Here is an 18,587-nt window from a genome sequence, read left to right on the forward strand (position 1 = left end):
TAGCCATTCCAGCAACATCATCAATGGTACTCTGGGTGGTGCTCTGTTTATAGGTTTGGACAAAATTGCCTCTACTTGTTTCTGATCTGTTGTTACAATTATCTTTCTACCACAAATGTATTGGTGGAAATGTGTACAGGCAAATACAATGCCCATCAGTTCCTTTTCTATTTGAGAGTACTGCTTTTCAGTATCACTCAGAGACCTGGAAGCAGAGGCTACTGTTGAATGATCTGCAATCAGCTGAGCACCAAGTCCATGCTGTGATGCATCTGTTATCACTTCTACTACAGTGCTTTCAGTATCAAAATATGCAAGATTGCTGCAAATGGCTTCCTGGACTCTGGCCTGGTTTTGTGCTGCTTTCTATTCAAACTCCTTGGCCTTTCCTAATTCCCAAAGTGGTTGGTTTAAGGTAGAGAGGGAAGGAATATATCTTGACAGATAGTTGAACATGCCTAGAAGAGTCTGCAACTCATCTTTGCTTATTGGAGCTGGAATTTCATTGATTGCTCTAAGTTTGGAAGGATCAGATTTCATACCTCCTTTTGTCAGTATATGACCAAAATAGAGGATAGCTTCAGCATCAAACAGACACTTTTTCTTTATTGAACTTGATGCCTTTCTCACAAGCCCTTTCCAGAACTTTCCTCAGCTTCCTATCATGCTCTTTTGTACTGCTAGCCATTCCAGCAACATCATCAACAATCAGTCCAATGTCAGTATCTTCAAATGCCTTTTTCATCCGTTTTTGGTACTTGTCCTGAGCTGATATGAGCCCAAAAGGATATCTCTTGAATCTATATCTTCCAAATCTGGTATTGGAAGTGGTTAAATCAGCAGACTCCTCATCTAAAACCATTGGCCAATAGCCATTTCTAGCATCAGTTTAGAAAAATCGCTCTGCTCCTGCACATTTTACTGCAATATTGTCAAAACTAGGAATAGGGTGATGTGGACGTTTTATGCATTTATTCAAATCTACAGGATCCAGGCAAATCCGGATTGTACCATCTGGTTTCTTAACCAGAACAATGGAATTGACCCAATCTGTTGGTTTCTTCACCTTCTCTATGATGCCAAAGTTTTCTAGTCTGTCAAGTTCTTTTTTTAATTTTGGTTGAAGGGCATAGGGAACTCTTTTAGGTGGTTGGACAGTTGGCACTGATCCTTCCTTTAAGTAAATGTGACATTTTCCAGGCAATGTGCCAATACCATGGAATACATCATCATACTCCTCAAGGATCTGTTGCACTTCAGGTCTGATTGAACCCTTATATGGTACCTTATCACATGATAGGCTGAGCACAAATTTTATCAAGTTCATCTGTTCACTTGTTTGTCGACTAAGTATTGGACCTTTGTTGGTTTCCACAACATGAAATGCATGGGCCTGTGGTTCTCGGTCCTTATACTGAATCACCATTTGTGCAATTCTGAGTACCTTTAGGCTGCATCCACTATAGCTTGTTAGGATATCCTTAATGGGAATCAAAGTAGGCCTTGGCTTCAATGACGTAAATATGCTTCTTGGGAGAATGTTCACATCAGCTCCTGTATCAATTTTGAAGTTTATGTCTTGGTGGTGTTCAGGTAGATTAACTATAATCATTGGCTTTTGCACTGAATCAATTCTCATTAATTTTCATTCTCAGTGGGAAAACCTTCAATTTCGTTGACTGACCTGCTTTTGCAAACCTTTGCAAAATGGTTTGGCTTCTGACATTTGGCACAGATTTTTCCTTTTGCAGGGCATTTGTGTTCACGGGAGTATGCATTCCCACAGAAATAACAGCTGGCTGTCGTTGTTTTTTTAATAAACTTTTGTTTGCGTATGGCTTCCACTTCTTGTTTTAGAGCAATGGTTCCTGGTTCGTTTTTCACTTTTGCATGGGTCTCCACTACTGTTTCAATTGCTCGATTTATTTCAATAGCTTTTATTAGTGTCAGTGTTCCACCTTCACTTAACAGTCTTTCTCTTATCCTGTCACTCTGCACACCAAATACCTATCTATCTCTCACCATTTCATCTATTTCATCTGAACTGTTTCCAAAATCACAATCTAGGGCCATTAGTTTTAGTGCTCTCACATATGATTCAATTGTCTCTCCTTCTTTTTGATTTCGTTTGTGAAAATTGAATCGACAGAAGATAGGGTTTGAGATGGGTTCAATATACTCACTGAATTACTTCAGATATACATCCACTTTATTCTTTTCTGTTTCTGCAATTTGAAATGTATTAAATATATCTCACCCATTTCTTCCAACCCATATCAACAAGTATGAACACTTAACACTTTCACTTTTTCCAGACAAAGGTCCTGTAAACATCAATTCAGCATGTTGGCTAAACTGCTTCCATGAGGTTTTGAGATTGTTTAATGACCAGTGAATTGTGGGGCAGGGTGTGTTGTGCATTCTGACACCGTGTAACCTATTCCCTCATCAGACTTCAGTTTTAATATAATCATTTAATGGAGACCCACTACCTATAAAGGAAGCACATAAGCAAAAAGCAAAATACAAGCATATAACAAAAACAATAAAAAGCAAGCAAGCAAAAGCAATATATTTCAGGACTTAGACAGAATGCATTGGGCTTGTATAATTTGGGCTATATATTTGCACATTAGGGGAGAGGGGGGATGTTAGGGGCGCTGTCCAAATACTTCGCCCCCACCCTCCTAATAAGCAAATATATAGCTCAAATTATATTTTTTACATAAACTAAAGGTTATATTTCATCAGGATTAACCTGACTTCCCTTCTTTGGTGTGTTCTGTTTTGTTTACAAGTACCTTTTTTATAGATGTAATATATTCCCACATACTGCTTTATGCAAAATTTACGCTTTCCAAGGGACTTTACCTTAAAGTTAGTGAACAAATAATTTTTTACACTAGAGTTTTTTTTTTCATTTTCTTTTTTCAAATTAGTCTTTGGTTTCATAAAAAAGGAAGTATAGACTGATAGCCATGCATTTAACTCATCCTTTTGCTCTGGGTAGTTTTACAAAAAAAAACTGCAAGATGTCATTCATTTGATGCTATGTACTCCTTATTTCTGATTTTTATTATTCTGACCCTCCTCAAGTTCCCTCCTCCAGACAAAAAAAAATAAATAACTAAACACTGTTGTTTTCATAGGTTGGTCGAGAGCAGAAGAAAGGTCTAATTGTAAGCAGTTGTATAGTATTCTGATTATTCTCTTGTCATCCCACAACAATCCTTTTAAGCAGAAAGTGTAATCTAAGGGCCTAGTGTCCCTTTGACCACACGAGTCCAGCTATAATTGTAGCTGAAATCCTAAGATAGGATTTGTCTGTCTAATCTGGAGCCATTACTATTAATATTGCATGACTAATTATAATTTGTACAGACTTATAGGTCTATGCTTAATACTGGCTAACTTCCAGTCATGACTTACACAACCCCAGATCACTCAAAACCCACATTGACATTCTATTGTTATTTTCTTGATTGTTATCCTAAAACATTTAGTGCAAAAAGATAAGATATTTATTTCAAAGAAATTCCTATCACAAGCCCCAATGGGCCAAGTTCAAATTTTGGGGTCAATAAATAAAAATAGCACAAAAAAGGCATAAAAAGCAACAAAAACTAAGACTGGCAAGATAAAAATTGTCAGAACATAGTCGTTATTTAAACTAAGATTGGTCATAATATGTTATAAAGATAAAAATATGTAAAACTCAATAAACAAATAGATATAAATATAAACAATTTTTAAATGGATAGTAAGAAAAGAGAGGGACAAAAAAGGAAGCTGTAAGCTGTTGTAAAATATGTCTTTAAAATACATAAATCACATAAAACAGTAAAATCGGTAAAATACCAATTTGACAGGGGTCCATAAAATTACAGTTAAATACATAGTATACCCAATTTTTCATTTAGAACCCTAGATTGGAGTGATGTTCGACATTTTCCAATCAGAAGATAGTTGCCCCTTTGGAGAGATAGCTGACAGGGGTTGAATAGGGCAGAGCTGAGGACATTTCAACATTCCCTGAGAAGTCTGGGATTTATCCTGTCTGGTCCTTTAGGCAAAAATGTTGGTAAATCAAGTTTACCAAGACTAGCAAAAATCATTTGTTAATTGACTGAAAATTTAGGCAATGGACTAGTTACAGAATATGATGGCACTGCAGAGACAGATGCATGAGATTGTCTGGTGAAAGACAAACAAAACTCAGAATTCAAGTCATTAGCCTTATCTATTGATGAATGGGTTACACCATTGTATACAAGGCCATGAATGGTGTGGTAGTTAGGGCTCCTAGCAGAAATATTTTTCTAGAAAGACTTGGGATTGTCTTTAATATCAGATGCAAGCTTTCCCTCAGATTTAGATTTTAGTTTCCTAATTGTATTAGAGGAAAGGTTGTGAGCCTTTGTGTATTTTGTCTTTTCCTTGGTGCTTTTTTTTTTCAGGCACATAAGAAATTGTAAGGCACTCCAAATAAATATGGAGGAGAAACATCTGATAAAGAAACATAAGAAGATACACCACTGGTTGCAGAGGGTTAGGAACAAGCTGCTAGATCTGTGTTGTGAAATTATTTGGGGTTGGCTATTGAGCTTTCCTACCAGGAAGAATAGCTGCGTTTTTTGGAAAAATTTGCCCTTTGGAAATGAGATCTGACTCACCAGATTTGGCCTCAGATTTGTAATTAAGTTCAGAAACAACGTAAAAGATCCTGTGGTATAAGCTGTAATCTAATCAAAGATAGTAAATCCCACTTAGCTACTCAGCTGGATGAAGAAGAAATATGTTGAAACTGGATATTATTTTAAAACATATAGGCTGCATGCTCTGTTTTGTTTTCAGATGTTCAAATTATCAGTTTATCCTTGTATGTTTAATTAATGAGTCGATGCCCTGACATACTGACTTTGTTTAGTTCTTTTGTTTCTGTATTTTGAAACAGGTTTTATTAGTCAACTCGTACCTTGATATACCACTTTGGTCTAAAAAATGTTCTTTGTAAAGATTGATGATCTCCATGTATGATGGAAACTTTAGAGGCAAAGGGGAGGGTGAAAGTTACTTATTAGATGCCTATATTTTTCCAAATTTTCAATACAAGAGTTCAGGTTACCAATCCTTTAAGTATTACTAATTTTCTATTTATTCATTTTTAGCAAGTACAAGGGCATTGGTATTATCAGCAAAGTTAGTGAAACCATGTCAAAACAGCTTGGTGTTTCAATCAAGAAGCACTAGTTTTTTCAACAAATGTAAGTCGCAGTTTTCAGTGTTATTTTCTTTACCAACATCAATAGATTTCATTTTTCTCTTTACAACTTCAAAATTTTTTATTTCTTTATACTCGTGTACAGTTTCATGCAGGGCAACCAATCATGTGACATTTAACATTTCTTTAACGTGAAGTGCTTTTCAAATTGTATGAATTTGGGTATAAAGTTGGCCCTTGGCCCCTTATCCCCCTTCCCCTCTTACTGCCTGCTTCTTAGGAGGCATGCTATGTAAAACTAGGCATGTTATATCCTGTTTAGAGCAGAATCATTCATGATTGTTCTATCTGTAGGGTTAGAGGCACTAAGTAAGACCTTGACTCTTTCAAGACCACATCCCATTGACTTTTCTGCAGGAATTGTTTCACCCATTGACTTGAAAATTAGGGGCAGTCATGTACCCTGGACCAAAAGTTAGTGGGAATTATGTTTTTCAGAGGTCTATTTCCCTTCTCCAACTTTCAACTCGCTTGAAACATATGGGAAAATAATTTTTGGCCAAGGGAACAGAGTGAATGGATATTTTGCTTTATCTGCCTTCTCCACCAAAGTGTCTGTATTCACTTGAAACTTGATAGGATGGTACCTACAGTCAAGAAGGCGCTAACCAAGAGAATTTAGACTTCATAGCCTAGATTTTTCTTCATGCAATGGGTTGCACAAAGATTGTAAATACTCTTCTTTTTTGACAAAAAAAAAATTATTCTTCAGGCACACCCTGTTAAATTCTTAGGAGTTGGCAACTATGGCAATTAACTTGTAAAGAAAAACAAAATGAAAGTCTTACACTTCGGTCGGCAAAGCCAACATAAGGCTGTTGCACTACTTCATGTTGCCCTAATAAAGTAGGTCTGGTTTAGTCTTCACTTGGATGATAGTTTGGGTGGTCCTGTTGGTTGCTGGAAATACTCATTAGTATATGAAGAAATGTGTATGCATTTACAAAAGCAGTTAGTATTGCCTGTATGTTCACTTTTAATGGAGAGCAAAGATTTGATCAATTTTCAGATGGTAGTTTGTTTTATTTTTTTTTGTACCTGTTTCACAGCATGAACTGTGCTAATAATCTTGATTGTAGAGTCAGAAGTAAAGTTTAAAGTTTTTTAGAGCTATTTTTAAATTTCCACGCCATCTAGATATGAGTTGTGTTTATTTTTTAGTGACTGCAGCAGAAATATGGAAAGGAGTCACTAGCGTAAGTAATGCTGGCCGGAAAAGAGGTCGTGGGAAAGGAGCTGGTAAAAGAGTTGCTAAAAATTTGAATAGAGGACAAATAATTGGTGTTGGTAAGTTGAATATGGTATGCCATTGAGTTTCTTGTACTCAGTATGACTGATTTTCTATAAATTTACTATATTGATGACACCATAGTTTAATCGATTTGTAGCTTTCTTTCGTGAATATCGTAGACTTAGAGACGATATTTGAAAAATTGAACAATATTTTCATTACGCACAAATTAAACATAATTGTAAAACAAATTAAATATGTTAACAGTATTTTGGGACAACTTCAAAGGCAGTAACACAATTCAAGGATATATAGATGAAAATTAACAGAAATGTAGAAAAAAGCAGAGTGATAACCATGGGCGTCCCGAGGGGGAGTGTGGGGAGGGGTGCGCCGCCCCCGCCTCCTCCCCCTCCCCAACGTTTTTGGCATTTGGTAAAAATTCGGCAGAAATTTTGCAAAATCGGCCGAAATTTTGCAAAATTCTTGATTTTTGCAGAAAATTCGGCATAAATCAGGTAGCAATTCGGTAAATTTTACGAAGATCGACCCCCCCCCCCCCAATAAAATGAGCCTCAGAACGCCCCTGATGATAACATAGAGAAACAATGAGTTTATTGTAAAAATTCACTGCTCTTTTTATTGGCTTAAAATTACACAGAGGAAACCAATCAGATAGAAGCTAACTTCTTGACCTTTTTATGGGCTTCATATTTTGTGCCATTAGGTTTTTTGTAATGGCGGAGTTGTTGGCAGCCCTCTCTTGCATACGCTTAAAGGATAATGTGGTTGGATTCCGAAAATAAGGTACACACTTGTACCAAAGAAAATCTTTAAAATGTTTTTAAAGTTGGTATTTTTCAATAACTAGGGGAAGGGATATTTTTTCAATTTTTTAAAAACATAGGGGGACTAATGGCCCCTGTCCAAAAAAGTGATATCATTGTGCCATTTTCTAATATTAAAAATTGTGCTTTTCTTGTTGCTTTACAAAGAGATCTTTTCGTTCTTTTATTGGCTTAAAATTTCACGCAGGAAAGCAATAAGGTGAATGTAACTCTTTCTTTTTGCGGGCTTTAAATTTTCTGCGGGATTTAAAATGGGTTTTAAAATGGCTGGGTTTTTTGGCTTCTCTCTCTGGCATGCGCTTAAAGAATAATGTGGCTGGCTGCCAAAAATTAGGCACAGACTTAAACCAAAGAAAATAATCTACCTCTGAACTTTAGGAAAGTAACATCCCTTGACTCTTTGGTGTAAGTGTTAAAATTACACTAGCAACCAAACTCGAATTTATAACAAAGGAATCCTCTACTCCCCCCTAGTAAATAAATGACTGAGCAACTGGGTTGGGCTCCATCCCCGAAGGAAACTGAACTAAATAACCCCAGCAGGTCTCTGAAACTATTTATTACAGTACCAAGGCCAGTGAAAATGAAATCTCATTGTTTGAATTGGCTAAATAGAAATGTACAAAACCATGTATATCTTTAAAAAAGGGAAAATCGGGAACTCAATTTTGAATGAAAAAGATATGCAGTTTTGGTAGTGACTTGACTTATGTCCCATCCGTCCTTGAAGGTCGTTTTGGGCCTCTTCTTTAACCAGTTCATTGATATGCCTCCTGTAGTTGCTTCTATTGTCGGCCAGGCGGAGGAGTTGTGGCAGGTTGTAGGGTGAGAAGTTTTCTTTTCATCTCTTCGGAGGGCGACCTCTGGGGCGAGAACCGTGTACTCGTCCATCGAAAGCTATCTTCGGGAGACGAGTGGTAGCCATGCGTTGGGTATGTCCAAGCCATTTGAGTTGTTGTAGTTTTATTTTGTCCAGTATTGTAAATTTGACTTTCAGATTTTGGAGAAGCTTGGGGTTGGAGATTCTGACTTGGTAGGTGATACCAGAGATGCGTCGTAGGGATTTGGTTTCAAAGGCAGTTAGGCAACATTGATCGTCTGTTTTAAGCGTCCAGGATTCACAGGCATAGACGGCGATCGGAATAATGAGGGAGTAGAAGAGTCTCGTTTTGAGAATTGTTGTTAAGTTCTTATTCCTCCAGATGGGCATCAGAGCTTTAAAACTGGAGTTCGCAAGTGTCAGGCGTCTCTTGAAGTCTTTGAGTTGGTTGTTATCAGAAGTAAGTAAGCTCCCGAGGTTGGTAAAGTCTTCCACCCACTCAATGGTATCTCCACCAAGCTGAAGGCTGAGATTTACCTGTGAATCGAGCTTGCGTGAGTAGCACATGGCTTTCGTTTTTAAGGTGTTGATAGCCATCACGAAGAGGTTGATAGACAAGTGAACGCTGTTAGCCTGGGATTGGAGGTCTTGAAGGGACTTGGTTATTAAGTCTGTATCATCAGAATAAGCTAGTTTGTCTATCACCACTCCTCCGACAAGGGCGCCGGGTGGGTTATCTTTGAGTGAAAGGGCTGCAGATAGGAAGAGATTGAACAGCTCCGGGGATAGTAGGCAACCTTGAAGCACTCCGGTAGAGGTTTTGAAGCTCTCGGTAAGTCCTTCTACAGTCATGACGCGGCTTCTGAACCTCTTATCCATGTCTTTGATCAGCGAGATCAGGTCAGGTTGGATGGGATGCCAAAGTGAAGAAGGATGTGCCATAGACCTTCTCTCCATATCAGTTCGAAAGCTTGTTTAAAGTCTATGAAAAGGTGGTAGATGCTGCGCCCAAGTTTGCTATACTTTTCCATGATCTGCCAAACAGTGAATATCTGATCAATTGTTGATCTATTAGGTCTGAACCCGGCTTGGTATTCCGAAATTACCATTGAGGAAATGGCTCGTATACGCCCGAGCATGACTCTTGTGAGGATTTTTGTGGCGTGGCTGGTAAGACTTATTGGGCGGTAGTTATTGCAGACAGCCTTAGAGCCTTTCATATGCCGGGGGACTATCGTGGCTTTTCACCAGGGTGAGGGGAAGTGACATTTTTCCCAAACAGCTGTGGCAATTTTGTGGTAAAGGTCAAGGAGTGGTTCGCAGTTTATTTTCAGTAGTTCCGGCTTTATTCCATCGGGGCCGGCAGCTTTGTTTGTTCTCAAGTCTCTTATAGCTGCTTCTATTTCAGAGTGAAGAGGGGGAGGACTTGGGTCTGTAGAGGTTACGGGGAAGCTGTCAAGAATTGTTGGCTCTGGGTGGATGGTCAAATTCAGTTTATTTTTAAAACGTTTTTTCCATCGAGAGCGGATTCCGTCTGTAGATTGTATTTGGTTTCCATGTTCGTCGAGAAGGGAACGCGCTTTGATGTCCTTCTTATTGGCCAATTCCCGCACTCTTCTATACATGAAGTGAGGGTCTCCTTTCTTGAAGGCCGATTCACATTGATCGCAATTTTCTTTAATAAAAGCGCGATCAGCACGTCTGATGGTTTTCTCTACAGCTCGTTTGAGTTGCTTGTATTGGTCCCTACTTTCTTTATCTTGCTTGTTCGTGAGTTGGCGCTTTTCGTCGCAGAGGGAGATGATCTTGCCTGTTAACCAAGGTCTCTGACTGGTTTTTTAGGTACTCAGTGTGGAATGTGCGACATCACATATGATATTTGTGCTGTTAGTCACCAGATTGTTGATATCTTCCTTAGACAGGATAGGTGGAGAGCTTGACGTGAGCTCCGAAATTTTTTCGGATAGAATGTTGATATAGGTCATACGTGTGTTCTCGTCTTTCAGTAGATCTACTCGAAATTTGGGGGTTTTCTTAGACAACTTTGATGCTGTTTTAAGTCTTGTTTTGAATCTAGACATGACAAGCGAGTGGTCGCTGTCAAAGTCGCCACCAGCTAGCGTGACCGTGTTTAGGACGGACATTTTCCAACGTCTAGACACAAGGATATAGTCTATAAAGCTTTTAGTTTTTCCATCCGGTGAGATCCAGGATGTCTTACGGCGAGGTCTGTGCTTGAACAGTGTGTTTGTAATGACTAAATCGCTGTCTCTGCAGAATTCGATAAGGCGTTCTCCTCTTCTATTCATTTTTCCATGTCCAAATTTGCCCATTACATCTTTGTGTCCTGTGTGGTTGTTTCCAACGATGGCGTTGAAGTCACCAATGACAAAGATTATGTCTTTTTAGGGACAGAATCAACTAGACTTTGAAGCTGGAGATAGAAGTTTTCAGACTCTTCGTCGTCTCTGCTGGAATCCGGAGCGTATACTTGGATAATTGTGAGGTTGGTGGGTGAACCTTTCAGGCGGTTCATGATGACCCATTCCGTGAGGGGGGTTACGGAGATTAAGGATTTTCTGGCTTTTTTAGACAGTAGGTAACCTACACCTTGTCGATGTTTGCCCTCATTGCGTCCCGAAAGTAGAAGGGTGACATCTCCATGTTTCTCTTCACCAGTGACTGGAAGATGGGTTTCGGCTAGACCAATAACGTCACAGCTGTACCGTTTTATCTCTCTTAGGAGTATGTCTATTTTTCCTTGTTTAGCAAGGGTTCTAGTGTTGAGGGTACCTATTAACATAGTTATTTTTGGAGAAACAATAGCCTCCAGGGTTGGAGTTGTCAACGTAGATATATTCGCACGATTCATGGTCGTCGGATCGTCGGCTGCCCCAGATGCGGTAGCTCTTCATGCATTATCGTCGGTTACGCCGGATGTGGTAGCACTGGTTCTCATATTTAATCTCTTGTTTATATTCATCATTAAAATTAAAGAAGGGGTTTCTTGGCTGGCTTCGGGACAGCGGTAAGCCGCTTCTCTCTGTCCCTAGCAGGGGCCGACTGTATCTATTACCGATAGTGCGCCCTTTTGGCGTCCTGCAACACCAGCAATTTAACCCATTGCTTGGGGAAGGTTTGTGCCAGACGGGATGTATCCATACGCCGATGGGCCCTGCTCAGTGCACATCGGAGGGGTCCTCCTCCTCCGTCTGAATTTATGGCTCCCAGACGAGGGTGCTCCAGCTATGTTTCAAGACCCCCAGAGACTGGGTCCCCCCTTGGTCTACGCCTCACTACCCATGAGGTACCCTGCATATCTGCAGGGCGTTTTGGTAGTAGCAGGCACCAAATTTAAAAAAGAAGAAACGTGGGTAAAAAAAAAAATCTGGTGACAAACAACTTAAGAAAATGTTGCTATCTTTTGAAGTTGTATTTTTGTTTTGGAATCAGTAGATTAATGTTTGAGTTTTTACGGATGAAAAGCATTGTCAAATGTAATTAATTAGTTTTAATGTGGCAACACTGACAAAAACCCAAGAGCTTCATAGTTTTGTAACAACCAAAAGAAACATATAGAAAAATGTAGTTATTTGGTATAGCTAGATCCCATATTGGTCTAGAGGGACAAAAAAGAAATTTATTTTTAATTTCCTTGGCGCTTTCAAATTGAATTAAAACTACTTTTTTGCATGAAAAGTAAGAGTGAATTTAAAAGTTAAGATCAGAAATAAGCCTGTCAAATGATGTCAAACTTGAATGAGCAAAAACTGCCATGAATGAAGAAATGAAATAAACGAATAGAAACTATGATGATAAATGAAGACACGTTGTAAAACGAACGACACGTTGTAAATGTTGCTTATGTTGGTTGTAAAACGGACGTAAATTATCGCTAATGCAACTGAGGCTACTCTAACCTAAACCCACGTGTCTCATCTGAGCTTAACTTAAATTGGCAATATTTAAGATACGCTATGATTAAGCTTTGACGAGCCTAATTCATACTTAAGATTCAAACTAAAAAACAAACACAGCAACAAAACAAGTTTTACATGCCGGGTCTAAATAGAAAAAAAGTCAACAACAAAAAATGAAAATGACAAATAATTATACAGGGACTAAAGAACAAGCTCTCACAGCATATATGAGGCAAAAATTATGCAAACTGTGGATCCGTATGATTGAATTCCCTAGCCACCCAAAAATTTGCAAAACTCTAGGCAGGCGTGCCTTTCCAACAACTAACAAATAAGTATGTGTCCAATAAGAGAGTCATACTTACTCCCGCCGTTTACCCGTGCTGCAGTCATTTAAACATTTGCCTCTCAATTACTTGAACTATCTGTCTTGGCTTTTCTCTTTCTACAATTAGCCATGTCTTGATGCAACCTACTGCAAAATACTTGATAACTTCAGTTCAAAATCTTTGTCTTAATTAATGCTAATGATAACATTTAAATTTTGTGCTAGTTTTACGTTACGATTCAACATTTATGTTTAAATAAAAAAAGGAAAAAATCACAAATTTTTCTACAGTCAACACATAATAAAACTATGGTAATAATAGGCGATCAAAATGGACTTCAAAGAAGTTTTCCATAAGAAAACAGAGTGATAGATTGAACCGAGAATCCGGTATATTACAAGCCGATATTTATTAGATACGAATTGACATAATAGAAAAGAGAAAAAGTAAAAACGAACTCCTGAAATAGGTGAAAACTTATAAAAAACAAAGTTATTTTCAGTGAAACTATGGTTTGCAAAACTTACAGAAGCTAGAATGAAAAATCAAGACAAATTTTGCAGTAGCAGATTTTACTATGGATGAATAAAAGGAACCTAAAACGAATTGAAATGACAATGGAAAACGAAGCCAAACTTAATACGAACAAAAATTACTACAAATAAGAGGGCTCTTGTCGTCTCTTTTATATTTGAAATACCAGAGAGTCATTTGTGCTCTAATGAAAATTAAATTGATTAATTAAATTCAGATATGTGTTTTGTCAATTACTTTTTCTATATATTTAAAAGGAAGGAAATAATGGCAAAATTAAGGGTTTTTTTTTTAAAAAATTGTTAAAATAAATGAATTGTCACAAATCTTTTATGCCGAAAAATTGTATCAAAACTAAGTTGGTCTTGCAAACCTTGATGCAACAGAATGGTAAAGGGTCATTTAACTGAAAACCAAATATATAGTTTAAAGGAAAAACTCAATTTAGTCAAATGATTTTATGTGAATTTGAAATGAATCGACGAAGGCGAAATATGACACGAAAGTATCCATTTAATATCGGCATTTTCAATGGCTTCAAAGAAAGATAATTTCTAGACAGTTTCATTGCATGGTGGAAATCTGAATCAAATAAAAGTTTATAACAGAGTAAATATCTATGCACAATGTTAGTATAAATACTATATAAAACTTTAGACAACAAAGAGGATTAAAAGGAGTGTAGAAACCCGGCCTTTTATAGGGCCGGGTTTCTAGCCCATGCTTATTGAATCATCATCAGGTTTGAGGACAGAGACAACACGGGGGGTTTCCCTGTTTTGAGGAAAGGATAAAGAATGAACCCATTGTCTGAATGTCAGATATATTAAGTGTCAGCACAAACAACAGTACGAAAATATAATGTTAGGACATAATCCCTTGAAAGGAAAGGCTAAGGTGCCGTCATAACTCGACGGACTAGTTATCCGTTGTGTCTATTACGTATTAACGGAATCGGCTTGGGGAAATATGTCACAAAAATAAACCAATTCGACGGACTAGTTATCTGTTGTCTCTATTAAGTATTAACGGAATTGGCTTGGGGAAGTATGTCACAAAAATAGACCAATTTCTATATTTTTAAAGGAATGGATTTAAAAGGAAGAAAACACTGGCAGAACTAAAGGTTTTTCAAAACAGTAAAATGAAATGTCTCTTATACCGAAAAATTGTGCCACAAATAAATTGGTCGTGCAAACTCTGACGCATCAAAGTGCTAATGGGGCATTTAACTGAAAACTGCATTTTGGATGACTCAGATCTCAGCGAGGTGTGACTTGAACCTTATTTGTGCAACATGTACTCGACACGTTGTGATTTTGGGTATCTATATTTCTATATTATTCTCTTAATTGTAATCAACGGCCTGGCAATCCTTATAAACCAATTTGGCGGAAATCAAACCCTGTTTAGGAAATTTGTACTTAATGTGTTTTGATTTAAGTTCGTAGTTTTACGATCTTAAAGATTCTTATTGTGAATATTTACCCTTAGTATTTCCTGGATGGCTATTAGTCGAAAGAGGTACTACATGTCTATACTTGTTAGAGGGGGAGGGGTCTTATGTTTTGTAGGGGTATGGGTTCAGGTATCCTTATGAACCTTCAATCACAGATATTGAAATTTTTGCATGGCTCTGGTGACTTTCATCAATCTGCAACATGTTCATCATTTTTGAAATATGTACTTAACGTATTGTGATTTTGGGCTTTCAATATTTCAAGTTCTGCAACATATCATTGCCATCTAAATTGGGAGGGTGTGGAAGGGAACATGCCCAATCTCTAAAACTGTAGTCATCCAATCATACCGGTTAAAAATTGTTTTTTATGACTCAGGTTTAAAAAAAATTGAATATGTCCACCATTTGTTCAATACATACTTAACATGGTTTGATTTGAGATGTTTGTGGTGTTATATTAGCCTCATGTTTCTAAGTGTAGAATAAAAAAAAACTTTTAAACTATATTTAAGAGAGAATCAAAAATCAAAACAAAATTTATCATGAATTAGCATAATACAAAAATTAAGCCGCCTTTGGCCAGCACGGTAGTACACACCTATCCTCACTCCAATTATATTCAAGCATTACTTGTTACTTCCTCCAATTAAATATTATGACCTCTTCTCACCCCATTTGAGGACATCCTGCTGTTTGTTTGGCCTCTGCTGGCCTGTAAAGCACAATATTTGTTTCACTTAAAGCGTGTGATTTTCAATTTATAGGACGAGAGAATATGGTATGGCCTGGTTTGAATTCTCCAATTTTGGCTGGTAGAGAAGTGAATACTCAAAAGAAACTCTCGCCGGATCCGAAATACAAGGAAAATCTTCAGAGAATTCGCGACACTATGGGCAGAGCAGCAGTGGGAAAACTCAGGCCTGTTGATCGAGGCTGGTCGGGAAGGAAACTTCCAGGAAGAAGCATCGGACAGCCTGATTCATTAAATCCTAGTATGGTTTTAATCGTTAATTTTTATCTTTATTATATTTGGTTACTTTTGGTTAAAAAAAAAACTGTACTTTTAGCAAAATATTAATAGAAGTTTTACATATTCCCGGGCTTTTAATCTTTCTGATTTCTATATATTTTTGTTTTATACAAAAATATAAATTTTTTATATTTTATATTTTTAAATTTTAGTCATTCAAAAGGGGCTTTGAAATGTCAGTGTATGGGACTGTTCATGTGATTTTTTTGGGCCATATAAATATTATCCAAATATTTGGCTTTCTATTGCTTGACAGAACGCTAGGCATGTGGCCTCTCTGGACGCAGTTCGCTTCATGTATGCGAGACTAACTTTTATGGGTAGCACTTCCATGGAGACCATGGAGTGGCCTCCATGGTTGGCCACTTTCCTAGCTGTCATAATTGCTTAAATTGAGCATACAATTCTTGAATAGTATGGTCGACTCGTGGTGTATTTTTTCTCTCAAAGCAAAAGATAGAGCTCAAATATGAAATAATAACTAAATATGAAGTGAAATAATACTCAGTCTCAAAGTAAAACAGTTCAAATTTGGAATAACACTTTGGCTCAAAAGAAGTTCAAATATATAAGTTTCATCAGGTTTAGTTTTACCCATAAAAAGTTACGCGCCTGAGAAAGTTTGCCTTATTTTTGAAAAGAGGAGAAACAACCCCTAAATGTCATAGAACTTTAATGAAAATCACACCATCACATCCAGCGTATCAGAGAACCCTACTATTGAAGTTTCAAGCTCCTATCTGCAAAAATGTGGAATTTTGTATTTTTTGCCAGAAGAAAGATAATGGATCCGTGTTTATTTGTTTGTTTCTCTGTTGTTGTTTTTTTCCAGGGGTGATCGTATCGATCCAGTAGTCCTAGAATATCGTGAAACGGCTCATTCGAACGGAAATTAAAAGTTTTAGTGCCATTTTTAAGTGACCAAAAAAGTTGAAGGGCAACTTGGTCCCCTTCGAGGCTCATTTTTTTCTCGAACAAATTTAATCAACGTTTCTGGATTACTATTTTACTCAATATAGTTGAAAATCTAATTGAACTGTATTTGAGGATGATTTAATCTTCCACAGTTCTCGAGGCAAGGGCAGCAAGTTATGAACTCAGCCCATTTTTTACATATAGTATTGGTCGATGGGAAGTATACAGATGTTTTCATGAACGATTTTTTTCTGGCGGGGGGGGGGGTACGGGGGAGTATCTTTCCATGGAGGATTTTTTCTTGGGAGAAGGGACATTTCTATGAAGGAGGCGCCGGATTTCCCAGCATTATTTAAAAAAACCAAGAGAAATTAAATAAAAAAACAGGTTTTTTTTTCAACTGAAAGTAAGGAGCAATATTAAAACCTAAAATGAAAAGAAATTATTATGTATATCGTAATAATTTCGCCCCCTAGTCAATACCTCGCCCTTTACGCTAAAGTTTATTTAGTACTTTCAAAATAGCTATCTATTCTAATTAACCGGCCTTTGTGATTCAGGGGTTTGTGATTCGAACAAAATTCGAACTTTAGCGTAAAGAGCGAGGTATTGACAAGGGGGCGAACTCCCTAATATACGTAATAAAAACATACGAATATACAAGTTCGTTACGTAAGTTACGTCAGAACAAAATTTCGAGAAAGCCATTTAGGCAAAAAAAAAGTAAAATTAAAATGCATTTCGTTTTAATTATTCATGTATGGTGAGCCAAAATCAAAGCTGCATTAATTCAGAAGCGTTCAGAAATTGAATAAAAAAAACAAGTTTTTTTAACTGAAAGTAAGGAACGACATTAAAACTTAAAACTAAGAATAATTATTACGTATACGGAATGGGCTGTCCCCTCCCCACCGCCTCAATTTTTACGCTAAAGTTTGACTCTGTCTCACAACTTTATTTTTTTAAACAATAAAAAACTTTAGCGTAAAGAGCGAGGCGTTGAGGAGGCGACAGCCCCTTTGATATACGGAATAATTTTTGTTCGTTTTAAGTTTTAATGTCGCTCCTTACTTTCAGTTAAAAAACTGTTTTTGTTTTTTTTTATTTAATTTGAATTAAAAGGCGACAGAGGTCGAAAGCATTGGGCGAAATGAACCTTACTTTATCTGACCTCACTAAATGATCGTATATTGAATTTAAGCCAAATTCATCTCCATCTCTTTTCAATATTTTTTTAATTCTCAATTGTTTCCCTGAAAATTTGCTTTAGACTCCGGTCCCTAGAAATCAAATAGATATTATCGAACAAGATAAGATGGTCCGGAAAATAAAAAAATCTGTTCCGATAGAGCCGACTGGAAATCTTCAGGTTTGGAATTCAATATTTTTTTTAATTTCAATTGTTTCCCGGAAAATTTGCTTTGGACTCCGGTCCCTAGAAATCAAATAGATATTGTCGAACAAGATAAGATGGTCCGGAAAATAAAAAAATCTGTTCCGATAGAGCCGACTGGCAATCTTCAGGTTTGGAATTTTGCTTTAAGGCCGACGGAGCAGAATCTTGATGTTGTAGTAATCTCATTCTTAAATTCTGGTTAGTACGTCCGACATAGGAACTTGTGCAAGTACATGGGATCTGATAGAACCCGCTTTCCTGCTCCACTGAAGTTCGGTCCTTTCCAGAATTTAGAAAGCTACCCTAACTATTACTACTCTTTAATGCTACCTTTAAACCATTACTATGTAAAATGTGTAGACGAACAGAATTGGCAAGGTGGAATCTGGGGGGGGGGGGGGGTATTTTACGTGGTGGGAACTTACATGGAGGAATTTTCCATGGTGTAGGAGCCAGATTCCCTGGCATTATTTGTAAAACAATCAGAAAGTAAATTTTTAAAAACAAGTTTTTTCAACTGAAAGTAAGTAGCAACATTAAAACTTAAAACGAACAGAAACTATTCCGTGTATGAGGGGGGTTGCCCTCTCCTCAATACCTCGCTCATTACGAAAAAGTTTGACTTTTTTTCCAATTCTTTAAGAATGATTCCCGAAACACAAGTGCTGTTTAGTTAGAATAAGAAGCTTTTTTAAAGTACTAAAACGGTTTAGCTTCACGTGTGATAAAAAAAAAAAAAAAAAAAAAAAAAAAAGCAATACAATGCTGGTGTCAAATTTATTAAAACTATTGGATCATTTCTGAAAGTATTTCTTTTTTTC

The 18,587-nt window shown here is 37.2% G+C and overlaps 1 protein-coding gene across 1 annotated transcript in view; it reads left to right on the top strand.

Annotated features, from left to right (window-relative positions):
* Positions 1-5,158: 5,158 nt before the first annotated feature.
* Positions 5,159-18,587, top strand: part of mRpS5 (mitochondrial ribosomal protein S5) — a gene marked incomplete at its 5' end in the record, with an annotated part of 42,528 nt that continues 29,099 nt past the window's right edge. The window contains 3 exons of the mRNA XM_089095086.1: positions 5,159-5,264; positions 6,443-6,568; positions 15,190-15,417. Coding sequence (XP_088951212.1) covers positions 5,159-5,264; positions 6,443-6,568; positions 15,190-15,417 — 460 coding nt within the window. The remainder of the gene's footprint in view (positions 5,265-6,442; positions 6,569-15,189; positions 15,418-18,587) is intronic.

This window comes from Artemia sp. Qi Xiang Cuo, chromosome 9 (genome assembly GCF_049724085.1).
Source record: "Artemia sp. Qi Xiang Cuo chromosome 9, ASM4972408v1, whole genome shotgun sequence".
NCBI classification, from domain to species: domain Eukaryota; kingdom Metazoa; phylum Arthropoda; class Branchiopoda; order Anostraca; family Artemiidae; genus Artemia; species Artemia sp. Qi Xiang Cuo.